This window comes from Agelaius tricolor, unplaced genomic scaffold, assembly GCF_023055355.1.
Source record: "Agelaius tricolor isolate 1412-34295 unplaced genomic scaffold, bAgeTri1.0.p SCAF_16, whole genome shotgun sequence".
In the NCBI taxonomy this organism is placed as follows: domain Eukaryota; kingdom Metazoa; phylum Chordata; class Aves; order Passeriformes; family Icteridae; genus Agelaius; species Agelaius tricolor.
Genome location: NW_027269276.1, coordinates 14,034,108 through 14,057,563, shown reverse-complemented (window position 1 = coordinate 14,057,563; position 23,456 = coordinate 14,034,108). Strand labels below are relative to the sequence as shown.

The window sequence follows — 23,456 nt, the reverse complement described above, 5'->3', positions numbered from 1 at the left end:
TAGGGAAAATAACATGGGAAATAAACCCAGCAGCACTGCACATACAGCCTGAACTCCTCCTGTGTGCTCAAGTTCACAAACAAAAAGTTTAAGTATTATGCAAAGCAGTAGAGTTCAGGGAGGGTTTTTGGTATACTCCGGGACCTCCACAAAGTTGTGTATTTCTTGAAAATTAAGTCAGATGAAAATAATATTTCAAGTTTCATGTGTCCTTTCTGTTGTGTCCACATATACAGATCAGTAGTTTCAATAAAATACAGTTTCAAGCATTTTCTGGCGCTTCTGTATTATTGCACTGGAATTTTCTCTTGGTTTCTCTTATAAGCACATAATCCACATTTCACTATTTGCAGAGTCAAAGTGCTGCTGTGGACAGCGAGATAATGGTAAGGCAGCAGCTTTTTGTGACTACAAACTCCTTAATAACTTGGCAAGGGGGTTGGTATACAAAGGCAACGTAAGTTTTGTTAATTCATCATCTATTCCCTCTGTACCCATTCATAGCTGCAAACAAGCAGGCTCTTAATCCTGTTCAGCAGGTCCTTCAGTTCCTTCTGCCTTTGGCAGCTATGAATCTGTGTCTTAACTAGATACTGCTGGTTCTATTAAAGCAACAAAGACTGCAAATAACACAACTTTTACCTGTCAAATTTCTTGCTTCATGCTTAAGAAACTTAGTAGTTAATGGTTCTGAATTACTTCAGGCCAAAGATGCAAGATTTATATAGATTATTTCTTACCTATTTGTAATAAATAAAAGCAGTTCTGAAAGCCCTCAGTGTTTAAAACCTCTCTAAATCCAAAACACCAGCTTAAATGAATATTGTCTATGGCACAGAAGATTCAGTTAAATTGCATTTTTTGATAGACATGTGCATGAATCACATTTTCAGAAGATTTTGAAATCAACTGCTTATGGTTATGGGATGGAAAGGTGTACTGGGAGAAATTGTGAATTGCCTGATTTGGAACAACAGAATAGATTCACATGAGATCACAGTTTGAATCACCTAAAAATGTACAGCAACAAACTTCTGCAACACAAAATAAAGACAAAGCTTCAACTACTATCAAAAAGTTTAGCTCAATGCTCTTCTGCAAGTAATGTAAAATACTAGCTAATACCATCTTTGTAACCTGACATATTAATTCATACCATTATTCCAAAATAAGTATAAATGAAACCCTAATTTAGAAGGCTAAGCCTGCTCTAAAGTATTTAAATGTCTGCAGTTTTCATATCTACAGGCATACGCTAACAACTGTAGTGTATTCCTAAAGATTCCTATATTCACCTCAGGCTGAAATGTGTACAAGCACAGATGTATCTATGCAATTATTCATACTTTCTAAAACTGATGATCATATTCTGTGGTACTGTTTTCTTACCTGGACCTGAGCAGCTGCTTGTTCTTGTTCCTGATAGTACTGAGAAGCTCTCCTGTCCTCCTCTTCCTGGAGCTTCTTTGCTAGCTCCAGATCACTGATTCCTTCTGGGATCTGTTCCCAGTTAATCTCTTGATTCTGCTGCTCTTGTTGTAGTGACAATGCCATCAGGTAATCCTAAAGAGTAAACTTCTGAATTAATGCTCTTTCACAGAGAAAACAGTCATGTCATACCAAGGGAATTTTTCAGCATGTGCAGCTACACAGTACCAACACTTTTCTCCCAGCCTTATCTTCAAATGGAGATCAGGAATTTGTTTCAGAACCTGTCCATAACCTCAACTGCAGGAAGGCTGAGAACAGCTACTTTAATGTCTGTTTTCACAATGACTAAGCTGCAGCACAGAAGACATAAAAAATAATTTTAAAATGTTGCTTTCGGGTTTAAATTATATTACCTAGACAGCAGCAAATTATCTGTCAGATTTTTATTCTGAGAGAGACAATTATTAATTTCCCTCCAGTATTTTAAAAAAATTAACGGTGATGACTATAAACTATAGATTTTCAAGGAACTTAGTCTTGCTCTGCACTTGTGCATTACCTGGTACAACTCAGCCCAACCTCAGACATGACTTCTGCAAACTCTGTGTCTCAATAAGAATAACAAACACCCACCAGACACACAATCTGCTGTGGGGTCTGTCCTACATTCAGCCAAGTGGGCAGCACAAGGCAAAGTTCAGCTATGACAATCTTAATTAGCTGAAGGGAGTTTGTTGTGTAGGAAGAAATTCCCCAGTCTGTGTCTGTTTCCATATACAGAACAGAGGTGACATTTCACCTGAGTGAAGACTTGGCAGAAGTGGATTCTGAGAGATTAAAATCCCATTTTCCAAACCACTCAGTTGGTCTTACTTTTCCTCCCTCAAAACCATATTAATACATTCAAATGGAAAACCATATTAATACATTCAAGTGGCACTTTTGGGAACCCCAATCTAATTACCTGAAAGAGTTTTATAGTCCCAGATATGCATGAGTATACACACATACACATCTGTGGAATTACACATAAATATGATAAAAACCAGTACTAACTCACAATGGAAAGGCAGGAATCCAGTACCTGATCTATTTGATCCTGCTGCCCTCTGTAGACAGTTTCAGGGTCTGATGGAGGCCTCAGGTGGAATTCAGAGTCACAGAAATTCCCATCACCATCCACGTTGTGTAAACTTTCCCACACAACCTTCTCTTCTGTAAGAAAGCCCTGGTCTGTCACCAGCAGGTAAAGCTGACCCTATACAGAAGAACAAGGAAAATTTGTAAAACTAAAAAAAAAAAAATACTTTTTACAATCTACATTGCAGAAATGAGATATATGCATTCCAATAAAACATTTAGAGTTTTTAGCACATTCAGTAATTAAATAAATCAGCATACAGCATTAAACCACCAGATACTAGTACTCACTGCTAAATTAACAACCACACCATTTCTGTATTCCATCTTGCAACTCTTCATTCTTAATAGAAGTTTGTATTGACTAGAAATTAATATATATACATGAATGAATATATTAATATATATCAATCTATATACCTTGACAACTCTTTAGAAACACACCTAAGAAGCAGACTTAAAACCTGGCAACAAAAACTTTAAATCCTAGGAGTAATCACATTAAATTCCAAAGGCAAGGTATGGAGACAAAGGTGACCTTTCCAAACAATCCAAGAGGCATTACCTCAAAATGGCCACATCTCAGACTTCATGTTTCATAATGAGCTCTGATAGAATTTGAAGTCTCTGTCAATTGAAAGCTCTAAATTTAAGATTCTTGCTATCACTTGTTACCAATAATTACTTTTGTTGGCATTTTAGTAATTTTACAGTTCCGTAAGGCCAAATTTCTTGATTTCAAAGTCTGAAATTATAAAATGGGCTGGTCTGGAGTGAAGGAGACAATGCTAACAAGTGCAGATACCAAGGCACTGGAAGGATGAAAGGCAAGCTTAGGATGTTTAGGATGAGGGAGTGGGAGAAGAACTGAAATCAGAGGGAAATAACTGGAGTAGGCACCAAGTAAAAGGAGATGGTGCTGCATGTCTGAGGGACAGCAAAGCAGCACAAAATACCTGTTTGAATTTCCATTTAAATCAATCCATTTATTTCATCCTACCTTTTTCATCATGTTTTTAGGATTATGCTCCAAATCAAGAATGTTGTTACTGACCATAGAGCATTTTAAGACTGAAACTCCCATTAGTATGACTGAATGTACCAGATCAAGACACTCAATACAAAACTTGTAGCAGTGGTTTAGCCATAAAAATCAAGTTTATTGTGACATCCACAAAAATCTGGTATTTGTATTCCAGCAGCATACAAAGGGTTCTCAAAGACTGCTGTGCTGAAGTTGTACCAAAGCAAGAGGCAGATCCTGTTCTAATGATTTCTAAGGCTAAACAGGCAAGAAATGGAAACTCTGTCCATACTCAACACACACAGAACGAGCTCCCTGACTTCTCTGGAGTCATTCAATAACTCTCTAAGGGAGATGTTGAAATTCCACTCACGTCTCGTCAATCCCACTCTGTTTACAGCTGCCCGTGCTGGGGCTGGGAGGTCACTTGATGTAACAAAAATATTATTTGAAGACTCACATACAGTAATTATTCCAATATTACCTAACACCATAACATGCAGTTATACACAAGGCCAAACAGAGTGGATAAAAAACCCAACCCAAAACCAAACAGGTAACACTACAGTATGTTCAAGCTTTGGAATGGGAGTTAACCAGCACAGCGGGGCTCCACAGACATAAATGCAAGTGTCAGCAACAAGTCTGATCACATAACATGATCTAAGAAATCATCTGTCCCTTGGAACCCTGCCTAAGAACTGAATGATACTCCTGACACTTAAAATTACCTGAAGAAAATAAAAGGAAGTAATTTTGCAACATTTCCAGTTTGCACAAAATAACTACTTCACAATATTTTTTTATACAAGAAGTCTTCAAAAAGATATTAAAAAATCCCAGAATTTTAAATATAAAATGCATTTGAACTTTTAAGTTTTATTTTGAACACTACATTGACTCAAACAAAACCTAAAAAAGGGGGTGGTTTGTGTGTCTCCCAGGTTTTCCTCTATTATGCCATACATTTTAATTACAGCCCATAAACTGTGCATCTTAGTAATACTGAAATTGTGAAAATACTAGTTTTCCTATCTCTAAACTATTATAAGCTTAATTTTTCCACACACAAATATTAAGGTATATCATTGCCTTCATGCAATTAGAATGTAGCATCTAAGGATGGATTAAAGCTAACACTTGCTTGAAATGGAGACCTGTTTCAAACCTGAAATTCATATTCTTTGTAAGAATTTCTCAGTTGAACACTGATTGTAAAAATGTCACATTAGAGAAAATAATGAAAAATAAATGTAACACAGCTCCCTAATGAAAGGCAATAAACTGCAATTCCAATACCAACTGCATACCTTCAAACATTCTGCTTCACTTGAACAAAGCTTAGCAAACCAACAAACACGGGCTCCCTAGGACCTGATAAGGTACCTGATAAGGGACAGAGTTCCTGGTCACATTATTGGAATGGAAAATGGGAAATCACAGATCAGAGATCCGAAGTCATCTTTCCCTTGTTTTTAACCAGCTTCTCTGATCTCTACATCATATTAGTATAATTAAATTGGATTCCCCAAAAAAACCCAACCAGGACCCTCACAATATTGCTAATATTCATGGAACCTTTGGCAATAATTTCATATCAAGTAAGAGAAGGTGGCTCTTTAGCTGCAAGCTGTAACGTAGCCTCTCATCATGGGTTTGTTCTTCACTTGCAACTAGAAAATAGAGGCTGGCTCTGCAGGCACAGTTTTAATGCCAGGCACGTTCTCTTCCCCACGCTAAAGGCACAGGCCACACTCAGTGGCACAGCCCGGCCCAGCAAGGACTGCCTGTGAGCCGAGAGAAGCTTTCACCTTCCGACCTCCGCGCTGCCCCGAGCCGGGCCCAGCCTGCGGCCAGGAAGGAGCCGCCCTTCCCAGGCACTTCCACAGCCGGGCCGGGGCTGCCTGCGAGGGACAGGGACACGGCCCCCGAGGGGGGACAGGGGACACGGCCCCCGAGGGGGGACAGGGGACACGGCCCCACGGCCCCCGGGGGGGGGGAACGGGGACAGACACACGGCCCTGAGGGGGGAACAGGGGACATGGCCCCGGGGGGGGGGATAACAGGGGACAGGGACACGGCCCCGGCCTGTGCTGACCAGGCCGAGCTCGGGACACTCAGGCAACCAATGCACACAAAAATGGCTTTCAAATGCCCCTCACTCTCTGAGAAGAGTTGTCCCACTTTGCAAAATGTTTCTACCCTCAGAAAAAATCTTAACTGGCCATTTCTAGAGCGCTACCAGATCATCTTTTAGATTTGTTTTTAAATGTGGGTTTTTTTAACAAATACCCAGTCTCATGGGTTAACACTGCCCCCAAAATACCAGCATGTAATAGACAGCAAAAGTATCTACTACAAACTATAGCCAGTAGGGAGTAAAACAGTGGAAGTCCCAAGTGCATAACTACTGCAGACAGTTTAACAAAGTTATGACTAATTATTCTAAGAATTGGTATTTAGATATTGTAGACCAATGCCCAGATTTTATAGTTTCACATATAAAAACCTTGAAATAAAACTGAGGATAAAGCAAGATTATGCTCCCAAACAGGGATCTCTCAGTCTTCTGGTTTGCACAAAAAAAACCCCTCTCTGAAATGCACAAATACAGGCTACAGGGGATGTTACTAGATCTCCTTTCCTTGGATAATTTAATAATCAGATTAAATAATTAGTGCTTTTAAACTACTTGTTCTAATGCAAATTGCCAAGTTTCCATCAATTCAGGAAACAGAAAAAGAAAACCAAACACCTGTCCAATAGCTTCGTACAGTAAAGACATTTTAAGCATTATGTTTTGAATAGTATGTAAATATTCTCTTGGACTTCTGGATCAGATCCCTTTGTTTTTGTGAAGGTGTTTTAAGTGGATGAATGAGTGTTGTTTTAATTTTCTCTAACAGTTGAAACATTCAGATATATTACCATTAAAAAGAGTTTTTTAAAAACAGTATGTACTACTGAATTCAGAGTAACCGTCAGCATAATAACTGTACACTTACTAAGAAATTGAAAAATAAACATGTTTTTAAGCAATTATATTCATTGCCTCTACTGTGCCAATCTTAAATGCCCAAGGGAAAAGTGCAATTAGTGTTATAAAATTGGAATTGTATTGGAATAAAAGTATCTGTTGAGTTCTGAAGCAGAAATACAACATTCATAAAGTAGAAAACACACATACTTAAAAATCCAAACAGGTAAGTGTCTTGATACTTTTCAGTAAAGAACACAGGATCTGTTACAAACAAGTCTGTGGGAAAAACGTTCCAACTGAACTAAGATCTTCTTACCAAACTGATCCCCTCTTTACAGTCCTGTTTTTCCTTGATCTAGGGAATTATCATTTGATGTATTTATTATCTGCATAATGAAAAGCAAAGGCAAAAAAATAAAATCACATTTTTAACTGCTGAAAATTATTACTGTATAATCACATGAGCCAAGACTATTAGTATGCAATGAAAGGGACAGGAAGTAGAAAAAATTACTTGGACAAGGTTTGGAAATCCAAGTCCTTTCACTAAAGTATCAGCCTTTAAAAACCCACACTGCACTCAAAAATATCCTCAGTGTACAGGTCCTTGTATCAGCTGTACATTAAAGCTGCCAAATAAAAGTTTAAGCATTAGCTTAATTAGAATAATAATTGCTAATTACTTAAGCTGTGTTTCTAAAAATACACTGATTTTATTACATGGACAACTTAATAAATGTGTAATTCCCTTCTGATTAACTTTATAGCTGCTTTATTTGTACATTTCCACGTATTGGTTTGGAGGGGAAAGAGAGAAAGGCAGTATTAGAGAAGGAGAAAAAATAATTGCATCATTCTTGCCCTAGGAGTTCTATACCTCCATTTTCCCTGGCATATGTTGTATCTCCAGTTTTCCCAATGGATGGACTTTTCTCCATAGTCCAGCTACTGCTGACTACTGCTCAAACTGTGAGGAAACTCCATCTGCAGAGTGAGCATTAAACCCAGGAGATGGAAAGAGTGGGGCAGTTGAAAAACATCTCAACTCTTCAGCAACAATGCATCTGGCACTCACATGAGTATCCTGGAGGGCCAAAAATGTCTGGAGACTGATCTTGGCTAAAAGCCCAAATTAAGTCTATTTCTGACTTGATACAAAAGACCACCTAGACTTACAGCTACTGCAACCAGCTGGGTAGGTAGGAGCCAGAAGAGTTACTGCTGGCCTTTACACATCAATTAAACACTTATCTTCCATCTTTATTTAAAAGTTTCTTGGTATCTCAAATTCTGCCATGTACCACTCAACAGAGATCCAAATCAAAATGAACACTGTTTACAAGCAATAACCTCAGGAACTAAGACATGTAAATAACATGGAAATTAAACACTAACTACAAGGTCATTCCCCATAATGACTGTGAAAAACAAGAATAATGGCCTCTATTTCAGAATTTAGCATTTCAGAACTCTAAGAATTCTCAAAAAGCACAAGATTAAAACCACTGTGACTTAGCAGCAACAAACCTTAAATATACAAACCACACTAATTTTCAAATACTTTATATTTCTTAGGACTTGTATTTAGTTCTTACAGGTAAAACTCAAGACAGATTTTTACTCACTGCCTTAACCTGTTCTGTATTATTAATATTGGCTGAGGATATTTAACTCATTAAAGTGTTTTTATTTCTATAAGGAATTTTTATTTCTATAAGCATTTTATTTCTATAAGGAAAAAGGATCTCAACTGAGAGGTAAATAAATGTTTACAAGTATGAAGCTAATAAAGCACAGACACACGAGGTTCTGCCCTTTAATGTAATACTGGGCTACAAAAGACTACAAATAGCCTATGTTTTACAAAGCTAATCTGCATTTATAATCCACAGGTCAAAGTGATACTTATTGACTGTATTTTATACAAATAATATTTTAAAGGACTTAATAATAGCACAAAAATGTGTTATTTCCAGGAGGATTCATGTATTTTATCTGGAATGGCCTTCAAACAAAGTAAAAGAGCACCTGCACCTCTAGATACCACTTGTACCCAGAAAGTACAGCTGTACTTTTACTATTTTCTTTTTTAAAACCAAACCCCACTCCATGTAACAAGTGTAAAACAGTGTACAGACTTGCTTCACAAGCTGCCACCACCTAATCCAAGAACTAAATTTAGAAAAGCAGAGAGAGGAAAAACTATACTCAAAATTGTGATTTAAATGAGCTGCATCACATAATATTTGACCACAGAGAGATTCATTTCATAGCTCTGGGTTACTTAAAGGGAAGAAGGGAGGAGAAGGAGCCTTTCACTGTCCTACTGCTTTAAGTGAGTGGCATTGTATACACAGATTTAAACCACATCTCAGATGTACTCTAATCAGAAAACCAAATGTGTTACCTGCTTGTAGAGTTAATCATTATTTATCAGGACTGTTCAGACCTTTAGCTCAGCTTATGAGTAGTTACTCAAAATGCCAAAGATTAGCACTGACAGTCAAGATTAACAGAAGGAGGAAAAAGGACTAGTAGTAACAAATGAAAGTGTCATTCACATGAGGTATATGACATTATCATATAATGGAAAAAACGAGTTTCTTAACTTTTTTGCATGTTACACACTTCTTTTTTTTTGCTTTTATTACCATTATTCATAAGAACAAGTGTACATTAAATTGAAGTCTTATTAAAGAATAGATAACCAAAACATAATTTTAAGCTTCTGTACAAGGGTAAAAACTCATATACTACCATCCTAGCAAAGTAAAGTTGTTTTAGCATGAAGATGCTCCATAAATGAATGTAAACTTGCCAAACCAGATTCTCCATTCCACGGAGGAAGGAGTCCCAGAAGCACTAACCAAGCTGACACTTGCTTTTGGTATCCTGGAATACTCCTTTCACAGCTGCTGCCATTTTGCTTCCCCAGAAACAGATAAAAAAATTAAAAGAAATTCTCTTCTCTAACAAAGGGAACCAATATTGTAGCCCATTTCAACTTCTCAAAACATTTGGGATTTTGCATATGGACCTATTCATCTACTGGCCAAATGTAATGCAAACTTTCAGATCCTCAGAAACAAGAAATTAAAGTAACCTTATCATGCCAACCACAAACTGCAAGAAAATTTAAGCCATGTAAGAAGTGTACATAACTATACCTAACCACAAAGAGTTAACACAGGGAGTAAACTGAACATAAAGGGAAAGGCTACAAGAAGATTTAAAGTAGTAATGGATCCCAGTGACTAAACCACTGTAATCAATAATTCCTAAGTAACATTTGCTACAGACCTTACATTCACTGTAAGCCATATTTATATATAACAACCTGGAATTTAATTCTATTTCAAGACAGTAAAAAAGCATGACTTGCTTTGAAACACAAAACACAACAATAGAGACAAAAATGCTGAATGTACCTTGTATTTGGTCATGGTGCTAAAATGGTTGTTCCTGAAGAACACACAAAGCTCTCCCTCCTGGACAGCTGAAGTCAACTCACACAGTCCATGGTATGTCAATTGTGTAGCTGTGTTATTTAGGAACTGCTCAGCTACAAACCCTACAAAAGCAAAACATACTCTTATGTGTGTCTATTACACACTTGCTAATATAACACCTGGAAACAACAGTAGTATTTTTCCTACTTTCCCCCTACATCCCCATATTGCCACAAGCATTAGGGGACACATAAAAAGAGGGGACAAGTTTCAAAGTTCTAAAACCACAGCATTGCAAACAAAATTCCCATGTTCAGAAATGCTATATCCACTTCTAAAATTTCTCATATTTTCCCTTGTTGTAATGGAATATATAATTTACATTCTGATTTATAGGAGACAATACATAGCTAAGTTGAAATCTGAATGCTGCCACAATAAGGGAAATTCTTGCCAGCTTTTGACAAAGTGTATTGACTAGATCAAGAGCATGCATCAGAGAGTTGAGAAGACAAGCACAGTGCTGTGTGGCTGCCCAGGGAAAGCAGCTCAGCACACAGAATGCAGCTCTTCCCACTGGTATCTCTACTCAGCATCACCCACATGGAAAATACATCACGTAGATTTGGCAGGGCACATACTTTGATAAATACAGGGAAACGTGACTTACCTTCACTAACCAGTTCACTGTTTTCTGACTGTTTACAAGAAATTATCTTCTCCACCAGCTGATTGTAACTGCAGTTACCAACTGCTTTTACTATGTCAGCAACCTGCAGCAGGAAGGAAAAACATGGAGGAATTATCTTTGAGAAGAACAGAACACAGCTGCAAGCCAGTGGCAATTATTAATAAGACAGTAAAAATTCAATAAAAAGAGGATGTTATCCCCTTAAAAAATGTAGGCCAAAACATTTTAGCCCAGTGTTACACATTTTGCTATTTCAGATCCTGTTTTAAATCCTTCAGTTGACCCTTACGATCAAAAGCTAAGGCATGAACATGACATTGTTGGATCAACTGTGCCAGGGGAAGAGAACAGCAACTCTCACCAACAAGGCATGAAAAGAAAAACTCTTAGGCATTATTATTGCAGCCAAACTCACCAGTTTCCCACTCAGCAAACAATACTACTTTATTGTTTATTAAATAATATAATTAAAAATAAATTACATGTTTGCTAAAGATGCAGTTCTCTCCAACCAGTTCCACCATCCTCATTTCTCAATAGCAGTGACTAAGAAATCAGAATTAAAAAGAGGAGGAAAGTAACTTTGTATTCCTTCCAAGTGTTCTCTAATAAGCTTTCAAAAATGATGACTGGGACACTGTATCTGGGGCAACTTGCTACTTCCCTCAGAAAAACAATTCTCCTTTACAGAGTCATAGAAGGCTTTTACAGTAGTTTGACTGTAGACCCAGGTTCTGCAAAGTTCCTGCACTAAAAAACCACAGTCTGTATTCACTCAATTTTTCTGACTAGATTTAAAAACTTCATTACCATTTTCATTATTGACTTGTTAAAATTCAGAAATACCTCCCCTCCCACCAATAACATTCAGGATAACATTTTTTAAAATAATTGAAACAGAGTAAATTACCTGAGGGTCCACTAACCATCCATGGTACAAGGGGATATCAAGCAGATCAAACACTATGCATTCAGGTGTGTATTCAAATACTCGGACACCTGTGAACTTCACGTTGACATCCAGACCCGTCTGCAACTTATGCAGAATTGCCATTGCATCACTCATATTCTGACAAGAGAAAGAAAAGAACAGAACAGATCACCCAACACAGCTTTGGACATTTGGTGGTTACTTAAGTAACCATTCATCATTTAGTACTCATCGACTTAATACTTAAAAAAAATAATTCAAGGGGTAAATTACCTAAACAAATGTTTCAATGCACATTCACTTCACATATTGTGCGAGGACATACATGAAATAAAAGAATCTCCCTCCAATCACCTCTTTTACACCCATAAACTACTTTTAGGCAATTCTGGTTGCTTTTAGGTCTATTTCCCAAAGCCACAAGCCAGATGTTTGCAAGAAAACTGAATTATAAAGGAATCTTCAAGGGACTTTTCTTGAGGTTTCTTCTCCCCTTTTAAGCCTTCCCTTACAAGTCAGGCTGAAGTACTTGTCACTACATAATGAATGAACAGTAAGATCTACACAGACCCACTTGCCAACTCTAATTTCAGGGTTCAGTACTGAGAATCAGAGTCTTTAATTGTTCACTACTTTTTTTCTTTAAAAAAACCCCATTTTCTATCTTATTTTGGGCATACCTTTAAATGGCCTGTAAATTCTACTGTTAAAACAAGTCATGAAAGTAGCATTTATTATAGTAGTGAACCCAATGGAATCCTAAGGAGAATTATCAAGTTACGAAGTTCCAATCACAGAAAGGAAAGATGAGCCAAAGAAAATGTGCTTTGTGAGACAGTTATCTTGAACCAACAGATAAAAAAAATTCCCGACATGCAGGAAAAAGAATTTCCCACTAAGTGAGAAAAGTCCACAAGAATATGGTCAGAAAGTCTTGTGCAAAAGATTTGGGGAAACTGAGGCACTTTGTTGTTTGTTTGGGGGTTTTTGGGTTTTGCAACATTCTGTTGTTTAAGAGAAATTCAGGCTTACAACAATGGGAAAACAGCATGACAAAGACCAGAAATGCAGATTGGACAGGAGATGGAGACAGCAAAGATTCACAGACTGAAACTACTGATGGTTAAAGACAGCTGCTTCTGCTGTCTTCTAATCAGAATCTGCACCACTGAGCATGGCTGCTACAAATGAGTTTTAATGCTTGTAGCCCTTTAACCACCCTGTTCTGTCAAGTTTCCATGAGCAGGAATGGAACAGCTCCCACTGCCTTACTACAAGTTGCTTCATCTTACTAACATTTTGCTGTCCCAAGATTTAGAATTTAGCAAGATTTGGAAGTAATTCTCAAGACTGGCTTCACCTTTTAAGTTTTTATCAAAAGCAAACAAAGCCACCTTAACAAGAGCATGTCATTAGGAGGGGCCAGACATCAAATATGAAAACCTGTTTTGAAAGATATTTTGCCATAATCAAACTCTGCTGAATGAATAAGAAGTCCATAGTAAGTCAGCACTAGCCATCCACAAATTCAGGCCATACATCTACAGACAATAGCTGCATTTATTTTGTTAATGTTTACTTTGCAAACAAAGCAGGATTACATCAAACAGACCAGAAAACCACAGAAGTTTCTTGCTACAATTTCAACATTATCACTTCTACTTTAACTATTTCCGTACCTTCAAAGCAACTTAGAAGATTTCTAGAACAGGCTTCTTTGAAATTACATGGTTAAAAACTTCAGGTATGTGACATTTACGTTCTAAATCCATATATCTGAGCATAAGAAAGCTATAGAGGTTGTACTTTCACCAGGCGTAATAGTTTTCATCACCCTCCTACAAGTTAATTATAGCTATAACATTCTACAACACAGAATTGTGTGGAAAAAAATAGCCAATTTCATTATTACAAAAGTAATTCCTATAATCTGATACAAATCAATCTCAAGTTACTCAATTTGGCTTTCAACACTGAATGAGAACAAGAAAAAATGACCTAAGAATAAAGAGAACTACCCTGAAACCTTATACCTATTAAAAATTCAAATTCACCTTTCCATGAGTAACCAAAAAACCAGCTATGACTACAGACAGAGCTCAGAAAATATATACTAAATCAACAATTTTTAAATCTAATAGCATTATCTTCAGTACAGGAAGAATTCTGTGATGACATATGAACAGTGGTCAGTGCAAATAACATTGCCTTTCATAACATGGGATCAACCTCTGTTTGTCCATCATGATTAAGAACACAGATCTCTCTTACTCAGTTTACATCCTCAGAAAAACTCTGGCAGGCACCACTGAACAGAGCAATTGAAGGACACGCAACAGAAGACTTCAAAGAGCAACCCCCCTGTTACATACATACTTTTATTAGTACCTCTGTGTTACACTTCCTCAATAAAACCTGTTTTACTTCATTACTGTTATTTCATAACAGGGGAAAAAAGAAGTGTCTTCTGTTAATAAACAGTGAGTTTTTCTTCACTAATAGCACATATATAAAATTATTACTCAACATCAAGCCCAGACAAAAACAAACTACAAACAATGGTCTGTATGGTTCTGGTTTTTAACAAGGTGACAAACCCTAGGTGAGAAAAGTAGTTTTAGTTTCTTCAGATATAAGTAACTCTGTTTTAGGAGCAGCTCCTTACCTGCTCATAATTAAGTCGCTGAATTTCAGATATCTCTTTAGGTTTTGCGTCAAGAATGTAGTCTCCTAAAAGAAAGCAAAAATGAAAATAAATTTATTCCACAATCAAAGCTTCAACATTTCTATTAATGTCTCTGACTGAAGCTGACTGATAATGAATACCACAACCGAAGTTTTCTACCAAATTAATGAGATCACATTGTTTTATAACCCAAATTATAATTATGGAGTAAAATATGAATATAAAAACTTAGTAAGATTATATTAAGATATAAAATTCAAATGGCCAACTGTTACTAAAGCAACATTTCATAATCTCTTGGGGTATAATACCAATCTCTTCAGTATTCAAAAACTAACCTCCCTCTGTGCCTAAGCTTAAAAATATAAGAAGGTCAAACTGTTCACAGTAAAGTATGCAATTCTGTACACATTTAAAAAGACAACCACTTATCCTGACTGATACTGTGAAAGTTTTGCCATGTTTTATACACCAGTAAATCTATAAAACTTGTTGTGCTGGTTTTGACTGGTATATAGTTAACTTTCTTCACAGTGGCTGGTGTGGGGCTGTGCTCTGGGTTTGTGCTGATAACACAGAGATGTTTTTGTTATTGCTCAGCAGGGCTCACTCAGAGCCAAGGCCCTTCCTCCTTTTCCCAGGGCCACAGGAGGCTGTGAGGAGACACAGCCAGGACAGGTGACCCCCACTGAGCACAGGGATGTTCTGTGCTCATCATGTGCCATCATGCCCAGTATATAAAGGGGGGGTAGAACGAAGAAGGGAACACTTGGAGTGCTGGATGGTGTTTTTCCTCCCAAGTCACCACGTGTGACAGGGTGCTGCTCTCCTGGGATGGCTGAACACTTGCCTGCCCATGGGAAGCAGTGCATTAATTCCCTGTTTTGCTCTGCTTTCCCTATATTGAGTCTTTAACTCAGCCCACAGGTTTTCTGTGTTTTACTCTCCCCATTCTCTACCTGATCTCACTGGCAGGGGAGTGACCAAGGGGCTGCCTGGGCTTAAACCACAACACTTGTATTCCACCTTTGTCTACAATGCAAAGGTAATAAATTAGTTAATAGTTAATCAACACACTGAGGTTCAAGATTTATAACATCTTTAGAGACTAATACCCACTTTCCAGATTTTATTTCAATGTTTTTGTACTTATTCCTTGCTCCATTACTAAAGTCAGAAGAATATCATTATAAGTTTCCTAATTTATCCTCTTCTAACTTGAAAGTGGTTGAAGGCTGTTTTGTTGGTTTTGGCTTTTATTTTCAGCTGTAGAAGAACTGTAGAACTGCTAATCCTGTTGAGTGAAAAGGAACCTAAATAATTTGAACACTGTTTTATTATTCAATTTAGTAAGATAATTCCAGAAGCTAAAAATTCTTTCTTCAGAAAGAATACACATTTAGACAACTGGAATTATGTAGTGACTTCAGACAGTATTGTGTAATCAATGCAATTATAAGAAATGCTTAGACACAGGGAGCAAGATTTCTTAGTTTTTGGAGAAAATTATGTAGGCAACTTTTTTCTTCAACCAGAAGACTCAGCAATTTGCTTCTGAAAAGAACAAGCTATGTTCTTTACAAGCAAAAATAAAGAAAATATCGTAAGGGTTTTTTTCTCCTGCTTAAGAAAAATCAAACCCAGTCTACTAAGTTCAAACATTTTATATTTGTCAGGCTACAAGGGAAGGAAAAGTGGTACATACAGCTTAAGTATTATCACAACTGCACTTTTAACACCTGGATCATCAGGGTTATTAAAGTTCCAGCCGTGTCAGATACAAAAAGCTGCATTTTTGCTGAACACTGAATATGATACCAGAGTAGTGCCTGCAAATGAGACCCCAATCACTGTGAGGACTACATTAATTTTTCTTGTTATTTTAATTGGGTCATACTTCCAATGATTAAAGTTACTATAGACAATTAAAGACAGAGTTGACTTACTACATTCTGTCAACTACAATAAAACAACCCTGTAAGAGACATGAATAATTTAAATCTGTCAATGTGTTGGTGCACTGAGCCATACCAATGGCATAACTAGATCAATCACTTTGGAAAGCAGTGCAGAAAACTTCTAAAAACAGTTAAGGAAAAGCATGAGTAACTGAATACTGTAAGTAGTTTTCTGGAATCAAATAAAAAGCTGAATAAAATAGTAAATACATGAAACAGCTCTATGTTGCCATGCACTACTAAGTACAACATACAAGTGGAAGTGATTTATTGCAATTACTAACCTAAGTATTCCATCAGCTGTTCAGCCGTTATGATTTCCATCATTGGTGGCAGTTTAATCTGTCAAAGAAAAAGTATATTCTCTTTAAAACACCACAACACCACAATTTAAAAAGCATGGTATTTCTAGACAGAAGACTTCTGATTACATTTCCCTCACCAGTTTATAAGGCCATTAGCATACTGGACCTCTACTAAATAGCAGCCACAAGAAGAGATTAAAAAGGCACTTTGGTTTTTAGAGAAACCACATGCACACAGCACTTTCTCCCAGGTGCAGATCTGCATAGTGCTCCCTTCTCCCACCAAAACATTTCTCCAGCAGCCCCTACACTTCACAGGAATCCACTACACTCACTGCAGTGGCTCAACTACAAGCACTCAGAATTAACAGACTGGGAACTGTTAAGGAAACTGCCCTCGAGTCTTTGACTCCCTACCTTTATTAAAATTCTTAATTGAGTATTAAGAGATTAATTTTGAGTATTAGCTCAAAAAGTTCCTTTGTAGAAAGTCTCTAAAGGATCTAGTGTCAGTACTGCTGGGACAGGGAAGCCAAAGACTCGTGCAGGTACAAGGAAATGACCTCCCAGCCTCTCATCCCATGCTCACATTCCAAGGTTTAACCATTTGGTTTAACCCCACACAGAGCAGACCAGACACACAGAACTCTGTGGTGAATATTCTATTCCCCTCTTCCCTGATCTATTCCCACCATAATCATGGGCTAAAACCAACCACCCTGGCAGAGCTAAAAGCTTCCTGCATTCTCATCTCTTCCAGCATCCTGGGTAAACACTTTGATTTACTGCAGGAAGAAAAGCAACAGGCAAAGCACAAACACATACAAGGACATGCTTCTGGCAATCTGAAGAAATACCACAGGAGGATATAGATCTTAAACATAGTGCAATTTTTCTCCGCATAAATGTGAATTTTATTTTTCTAGGGTTTGGGGTTGGCTTGTCTTGGGGTTGATTTTTAAGCTCTCTTCAGTTTTTAATTTTCTCATCCTATCTCCCTCCAACATCTTGCCATTCAAAGTCTACAAGAGGTATTTATTCTATCAGGAATTTTTTAATCACATCCCTCAATACTGATCACTGCTGTCCTTGACACATATAGAAAGACATGACATAAGACTGTTAACTCATGGTTGATATTTAATAGGTTCCACCTACTTTTCTGGTTTGTGGAGAAGGGAGAAGTAGAAAACCAGGAGATGGAAGAGCAATCTACATAAAGCCTTTGATGCAGCCCCCCAAACTCAAATATACAGTATAGCAACACACCACTTTGTTCACATTGTGATGAAGAGGGTTTTCAGTACGAAACTGAGCTATTTCAATAACTTTGCAGGGAAAATGAGGTGTGATTTGGCTACATCTGTCTTATCAATTTTAATTATATTTGACAAAAGGTAAATGTGTTAAATATATGTAGTCATAAGAAATTTCATTACATGTGGAAGAAGAAAGAGACCCAAGTTTATATGGCTTTCTTATTTATACTCTAAGAAATATGTCTCTACTTGGGTTAGAGTTGACATTTGCCATACATTGATCAACCCAGAGATGGTGGGCTTATAAGGAAACTGGTTGTACTGGGATCTGGGAAAGGAATTAAAGAAGAAAAATCAGGCATGCATGGGTACATGGTTTTTTGAAAATATTAAATGAATGCCAACTGATTGTAACCTACAGAGCTCTCCAACTCTCCAACTCTAAAGCTCAATTACATAGCTTACCTCCATTTAAGCTCTATGCATAGAGCTTAAAATAGCACAACATATTATTCATATCACTGGTTAACAAATGGAACTTTCCCTCACAACTGTAAAGCTAACCATTTATTTTTTTACTGCAGAAAAAGCAAAGTGGTTTTACTCATATTTCCAGGATCTCTCAAAGCTGGATATTTTAGCAAGCTACCTCTCAAAATTAACTGCTTGATTAAATGCTAAGCAAAGTTAATTGGTTACTTCATGGCATAATTTTAGGGCTGGCATGTGTAGTGGGACCTTGATCACACCTTTAAAGTGGGCTAATGGGGTTCCAACACATTCTAAGTACTGCTGAACAGAGCTGACTTAGGGATATACAGAGAACATGACATTTCCCAGCTGTTCAGAGCTTCATTGCAAGCACTTAAGCAACAGGAAATGCACAGTGAAGAGGAAATGGGAGAGAAAAATACCTTAGGAATTAAGGGAGAGCAAAACATCATACAGAACCACAGTCATTATCCAGATAAATCAACAGAAGAAAACAATGTAAGCAACAGTAGTAGAAGCTGCTGTTGTCCATAACAATCTATTATTTTGAGGGACACATTCTCGCAATAGGTTTCAATGTTTAGTTGCTAGATTTCACATCAATTCCACATTTTAGGAAAAATGCATTTCCTCAACTCCCACCCACTTCCTGTACCCCTCTATTGCAGTTTCCTGGTCCTTTGCCCTGATGGCTCTTTCTAACTCTAGCTACATTTTACTTCCTACACTCAGGAGTGGGAAACTTAGTCCTTCTCACACAACTGTGGCATGTCATACAGTTCAGTTGTACTTTAATTAAAAGACAAGAGTGGTGAACAAATTTTCATATGGAGCAGATTGTCTAATAAAACTTACACAGTTTGCATGAATTAGACTATAAACCCCAAAACTACATAATACTAATTTTCCACTATATTCTTCCACATTACAGAAGGGCTTAAAAAAAAATAAGCAATATAGTCATGCACAGAGGATAACACTTCTGAAAATACTATGAATATCAAAAGGGTCCAAGAAAATTTCTAATGGCTTATATAATAAGTCTTACATAAGACTTAAAGTCTCAAAACATGTTTATCTAAAACATGCAACTCCTCTGAACACAGTGCTCCAGAGCGGTATGGGTAGCTTCAAGCAGCTTTGACAAAAAACAATATTCTCTGCAAATCAGTGCCCCTGGCCTGGCAGGAACAGCTTCATGAACCTATGAAAGGTCAGCGTGTGCTCCACTCCATTTCCTCAGTGTCTGCCTTTAGCCAGGTCACCTCCAGCCCCTGGGAGTGGGCTCGTTGCTGTGCTGGGCACGGCTCCAGCTGCACCTGCGGGCTCAGCTCATCCCACAGGTGCCGGAGGAAGGGAGGCTGCCAAGCCCCGCTGAGCAATCTGTGCCAGCTCCGGCCGGGCAGAGCGGCAGCGCCAGGGACAGCGCATCACGAGTGAGCGAAGGGCCAGGGCCGGCCCCCAGAGCAGGCAGCGCCACGGCAGCCCCGGAGCGAGGAGTGGGGATCAGCGAGAGGGAGGGAGCTCTCTGCGCTCAGCTCCTCCCAAAAGCGCCATTCTAATGAAAACATAACCTTAAGAATTTCTAAGTAGATTTTTTTACTCTACTTCTTATCTGAACAGTCAGTTTGGCTACATCTAAGCAAGAAAATGGTTATGTAACATTTACTTACATAATTGTTATGATACCTAAATAGGTAATTCGTACAGTTCTAAAGTTTCCAAAATTTTAGTAGAACTAGGTGTGTAGGGAACACAGTCCCTTCCATTTGTTGAGAGGATTATGACACAAAAAACTTTCAAAGGCATTTTCAAATATGCAATATCACTGTTCTCCTACATAAGGACACGCACTTCTCAAGACAATATTAATATTATTTATACCCTAATTGTATAATGTTTTCCCTTTGCTTATTTTATGTTTCACAATCTTCCCTGGACATTTCAGATATGTAATGCAACATGTTAAGGTTCACAGCATTCTTCAGGTACAAGACATCACATCCTACCTAAAAAGCACAGAGCAGAATCACATGGCACCCTCACTAAGCTTTCAGCATCTGATGATTGCCACATTCCCCCCGCCCCATATTACATTTAATGAAATGCCAGAAGTTATCAGAAAGTGTTGCATGAACTACATCTAACAAAGATCCCAAAAGGCACTTAGAAAAGCCAACTTTGCATTGCTAAGCTTAACCACATAGTGAGCCACAGGCCTGAGCTAAAACTGAGCAGCCTCCAGATTTAAATAAGCTGAAAAACAGCATGCTACACTATCCTACATCAGAGGACACAACTCATGCTTGCACATACATTTAAAAACGCTTGTTTCAATCTCTACTTCTGCTTCATTTCCATCACACAAGTCTAAGTGGTTACGACACTGTTTTGCACAACAGCTGTTCTGCACCACAACTGCTTTTCCAAGTTGATATCATGCTTTTGTTTTTCTTCTTACAACATTTCTCTAACACTCCTGTAGCAGAGCTCCTTGGCTCTCCTTCCTATAAGCTAAACTGCAAGCTACACTTAGACAGTGCAAAAACACTTCAAAAGAAAAGTAATTTCATAATTTTAATATTTAAAATACAGCTTCTGCAATCTGTCACCTCAAAGTTTTCTGTATCCTTTGAAAGTGGTGGATAAAAGAGAGGCAGCAGTTTTATCACAAGCTTAGTTTCAATTTCAAAATGGAATTTGAACAGTCACAGTGGGTGCTACTATTTCAGAATTTCCAAAACCCCAACTGCCAAACCAGTACTGCACTTAAGCTGGCTGAGACCAGATCTATCCACAGGATGACCAGAACTCTCAACCCTGTCAGGAAAGAGTTCCAAAAAGGAAAAATGGTGGCTGATAAAGGGAATAGAACCCAAGGTGTAACTGTTTAACTTGTTATTCCCTGTTGTGAGTCTGTTTCTCCTCCTCATCTCCTTCTTGTGCTCTTTTTTCCCCATTACATGTAGCTTCTTTTCACCTAATATGTACTATGGTATTCTCAGTCTACTTTTGCCTGTTTTCATCTTTCAGTCTGCCTTCTTGTTCCCAAATTATGATTACTTGACCCAGCCTGGTGTTCATGTTGGTTCAGGAGGAGTGAGGAGGTGGATGTCCATCCTCAGCCCTCACATGTGGCAAGCTGCTGTCAGTGATGTTCAGATGAGCTGCCACCCCAACCACTGTGAAGGTGGTTCTTGACTATGAACTGGGGAAAAGAAAGGCCAATTTGTAGAGGCAGTAATTAGGAAAATCAATTACAAGCAACTACAATATATAACCAAATAACAGGAAAACCCTCAAGCCCATAAATAATAACTTGTGATGACAGTTTCACCAGTTCAGCTGCTTGTCTGCAACTCATGTAAATTCTGCTGAGGTTTTACATAGACAGAACTATAGAAAACTTCCTGTAATCTGAGCAATAAGAAACAGTAGGGCATTCCCAAGGGGTATTTTGGTTTTTGCCTATTTATAAAACTGGGTATTACCTTAATTCTCACTAATGTAATATTTGATCCCAGCAGAATGTCAGTTCAAATTCTGGTTGGAGAACAGCAGCAGAGGGAGAAGGAAAAATGTTAAGAACAAAACCTCCAAAAACTTGAATTCAAACAACAGGACCAGTGCTGTCCCATTTACATCTTTCATTAAATCAAAGATTAAAAAAGAAGATCCTGTAACTAACAGTTTCTTTTAAAATGTCCCCCCCAAAATGATAAGGAATGGCAAGTTTTTCAAGCCACCCCCAGATGCTAAAGAGAAGCACAGAAAGCAAGTATTCAATACTGAAGCCTGTGACAACATTCACACCCCCTTGAGGATGGCAGAACCTACATAAGGCAGTACCTTGAAGTCACACCCAACTTCCCTCTACTGCTTTTACTGATGCTTAAATACCCAGAGTTTTCTTTCTGATGTCTAAGCTATTCTGCTCAGAAAAATATGTAGAAATTGTAACTCAACCAAGAGCTTAATCTTCTTCAGTTACCTGCATCTAAACAAATTTCTTCTCATAGTTCCATTTCGACCTTTTCCTAAGTCACCTGTCACACTGCAAACAATATCTTACTCTTCCAATACCAAATTTCTTCCCCTTGCTACTACAAGATAAAAGCTATTCCTGTGAAGCTTTCCTATTTCAGGACTCTTTTCTATCAGTTCTTCAGTCTTCCAGGGCTGAATTGCCAGCATTTCCTGAGACGTGCCCCTCATCCTTGTTTTGCAATGCACTCAACCTTACAGCTTTCCTCCAACAGATACTCCTTTCACAGAGACATGTTAATAACTACATTATGACTTAGATTTTAATTACTTAAAAGCTTGGGAAGAAAACTACTTTAAGACTACGGGAAGTCCACATGCACAATGGCCATAGAGAACAAGAACTTCCAGGTCTCAGAGCTGCACTTGATCACTACCTGATTTATTAATTAACTTAAATACAATCTATACTGCATAACTGTATGAATGTGTCCCTATTACTCAGGCAGCTACTTGTACAAATCAGTATTCTGTACAATTCTGCATTTTGTACATCTCCACATACGCTTTATTATATGAAACTAACCTATTTTCCAAAAATATCACTTATGTGCTCAGTGCTATAAATAGTAATCTTTACTCACTAGAAACCTGTACACATCAGTAAGCTATTATACGTTATATATTGTTCAAGTTAGTAAACATCATGGAGATATTTTATTTCTGTTTTAGGACAACGAAGTAAGCCTATATATGACAGCAGCATCTAAGTAGTATATTGGCAACATACTGCACGGCAGTATTTGTTTTCCAAGTTCTGTATGTGAGACATGTGCTTAACAGCAGAAATAAGCCTGACATATTTACTGAAAGAATCGGAGAATGGTTGGGGTTGAAAGAGACCTGAAAGATCATCAGGTTCTAGACGCTCTGCCATGGATAGGGCCACCTTTTACTAAACCACGTCGCCCAGAGACCGAACAAGCCTGGCCTTGGACACTGGTAGGGATGGGGCATCCACAGATTCCCTGGGCAACCTGCGCCAGTGCCTCATCACGCTCACGGGGCAGAATTTTTTCCTTGTATCTAAACTTGCCCCCTGCTTGTTTAAAGCCATTCCCCCTTG

At 38.0% G+C, this 23,456-nt stretch overlaps 1 protein-coding gene across 3 annotated transcripts in view; it reads right to left on the bottom strand.

Annotated features, from left to right (window-relative positions):
• Positions 1-23,456, bottom strand: part of MINDY2 (MINDY lysine 48 deubiquitinase 2) — a 32,080-nt gene that overhangs the window by 7,664 nt on the left and 960 nt on the right. For 2 of the 3 annotated variants that reach the window (XR_011681485.1, XM_071441653.1), the window contains exons 2-8: positions 16,575-16,632; positions 14,312-14,376; positions 11,626-11,784; positions 10,695-10,797; positions 10,004-10,146; positions 2,516-2,689; positions 1,390-1,563 (exon numbers count right to left, since the gene is read on the bottom strand). Coding sequence is in view for 2 of the 3 variants with exons in the window: in XM_071441653.1 (XP_071297754.1) it covers positions 1,390-1,563; positions 2,516-2,689; positions 10,004-10,146; positions 10,695-10,797; positions 11,626-11,784; positions 14,312-14,376; positions 16,575-16,632 (876 nt within the window). In the remaining variant the exon portion in view is untranslated. Of the gene's footprint in view, positions 1-26; positions 367-1,389; positions 1,564-2,515; positions 2,690-10,003; positions 10,147-10,694; positions 10,798-11,625; positions 11,785-14,311; positions 14,377-16,574; positions 16,633-23,456 lie in introns of those variants that run through there. The other variant, XM_071441654.1, reaches the window with a different exon arrangement.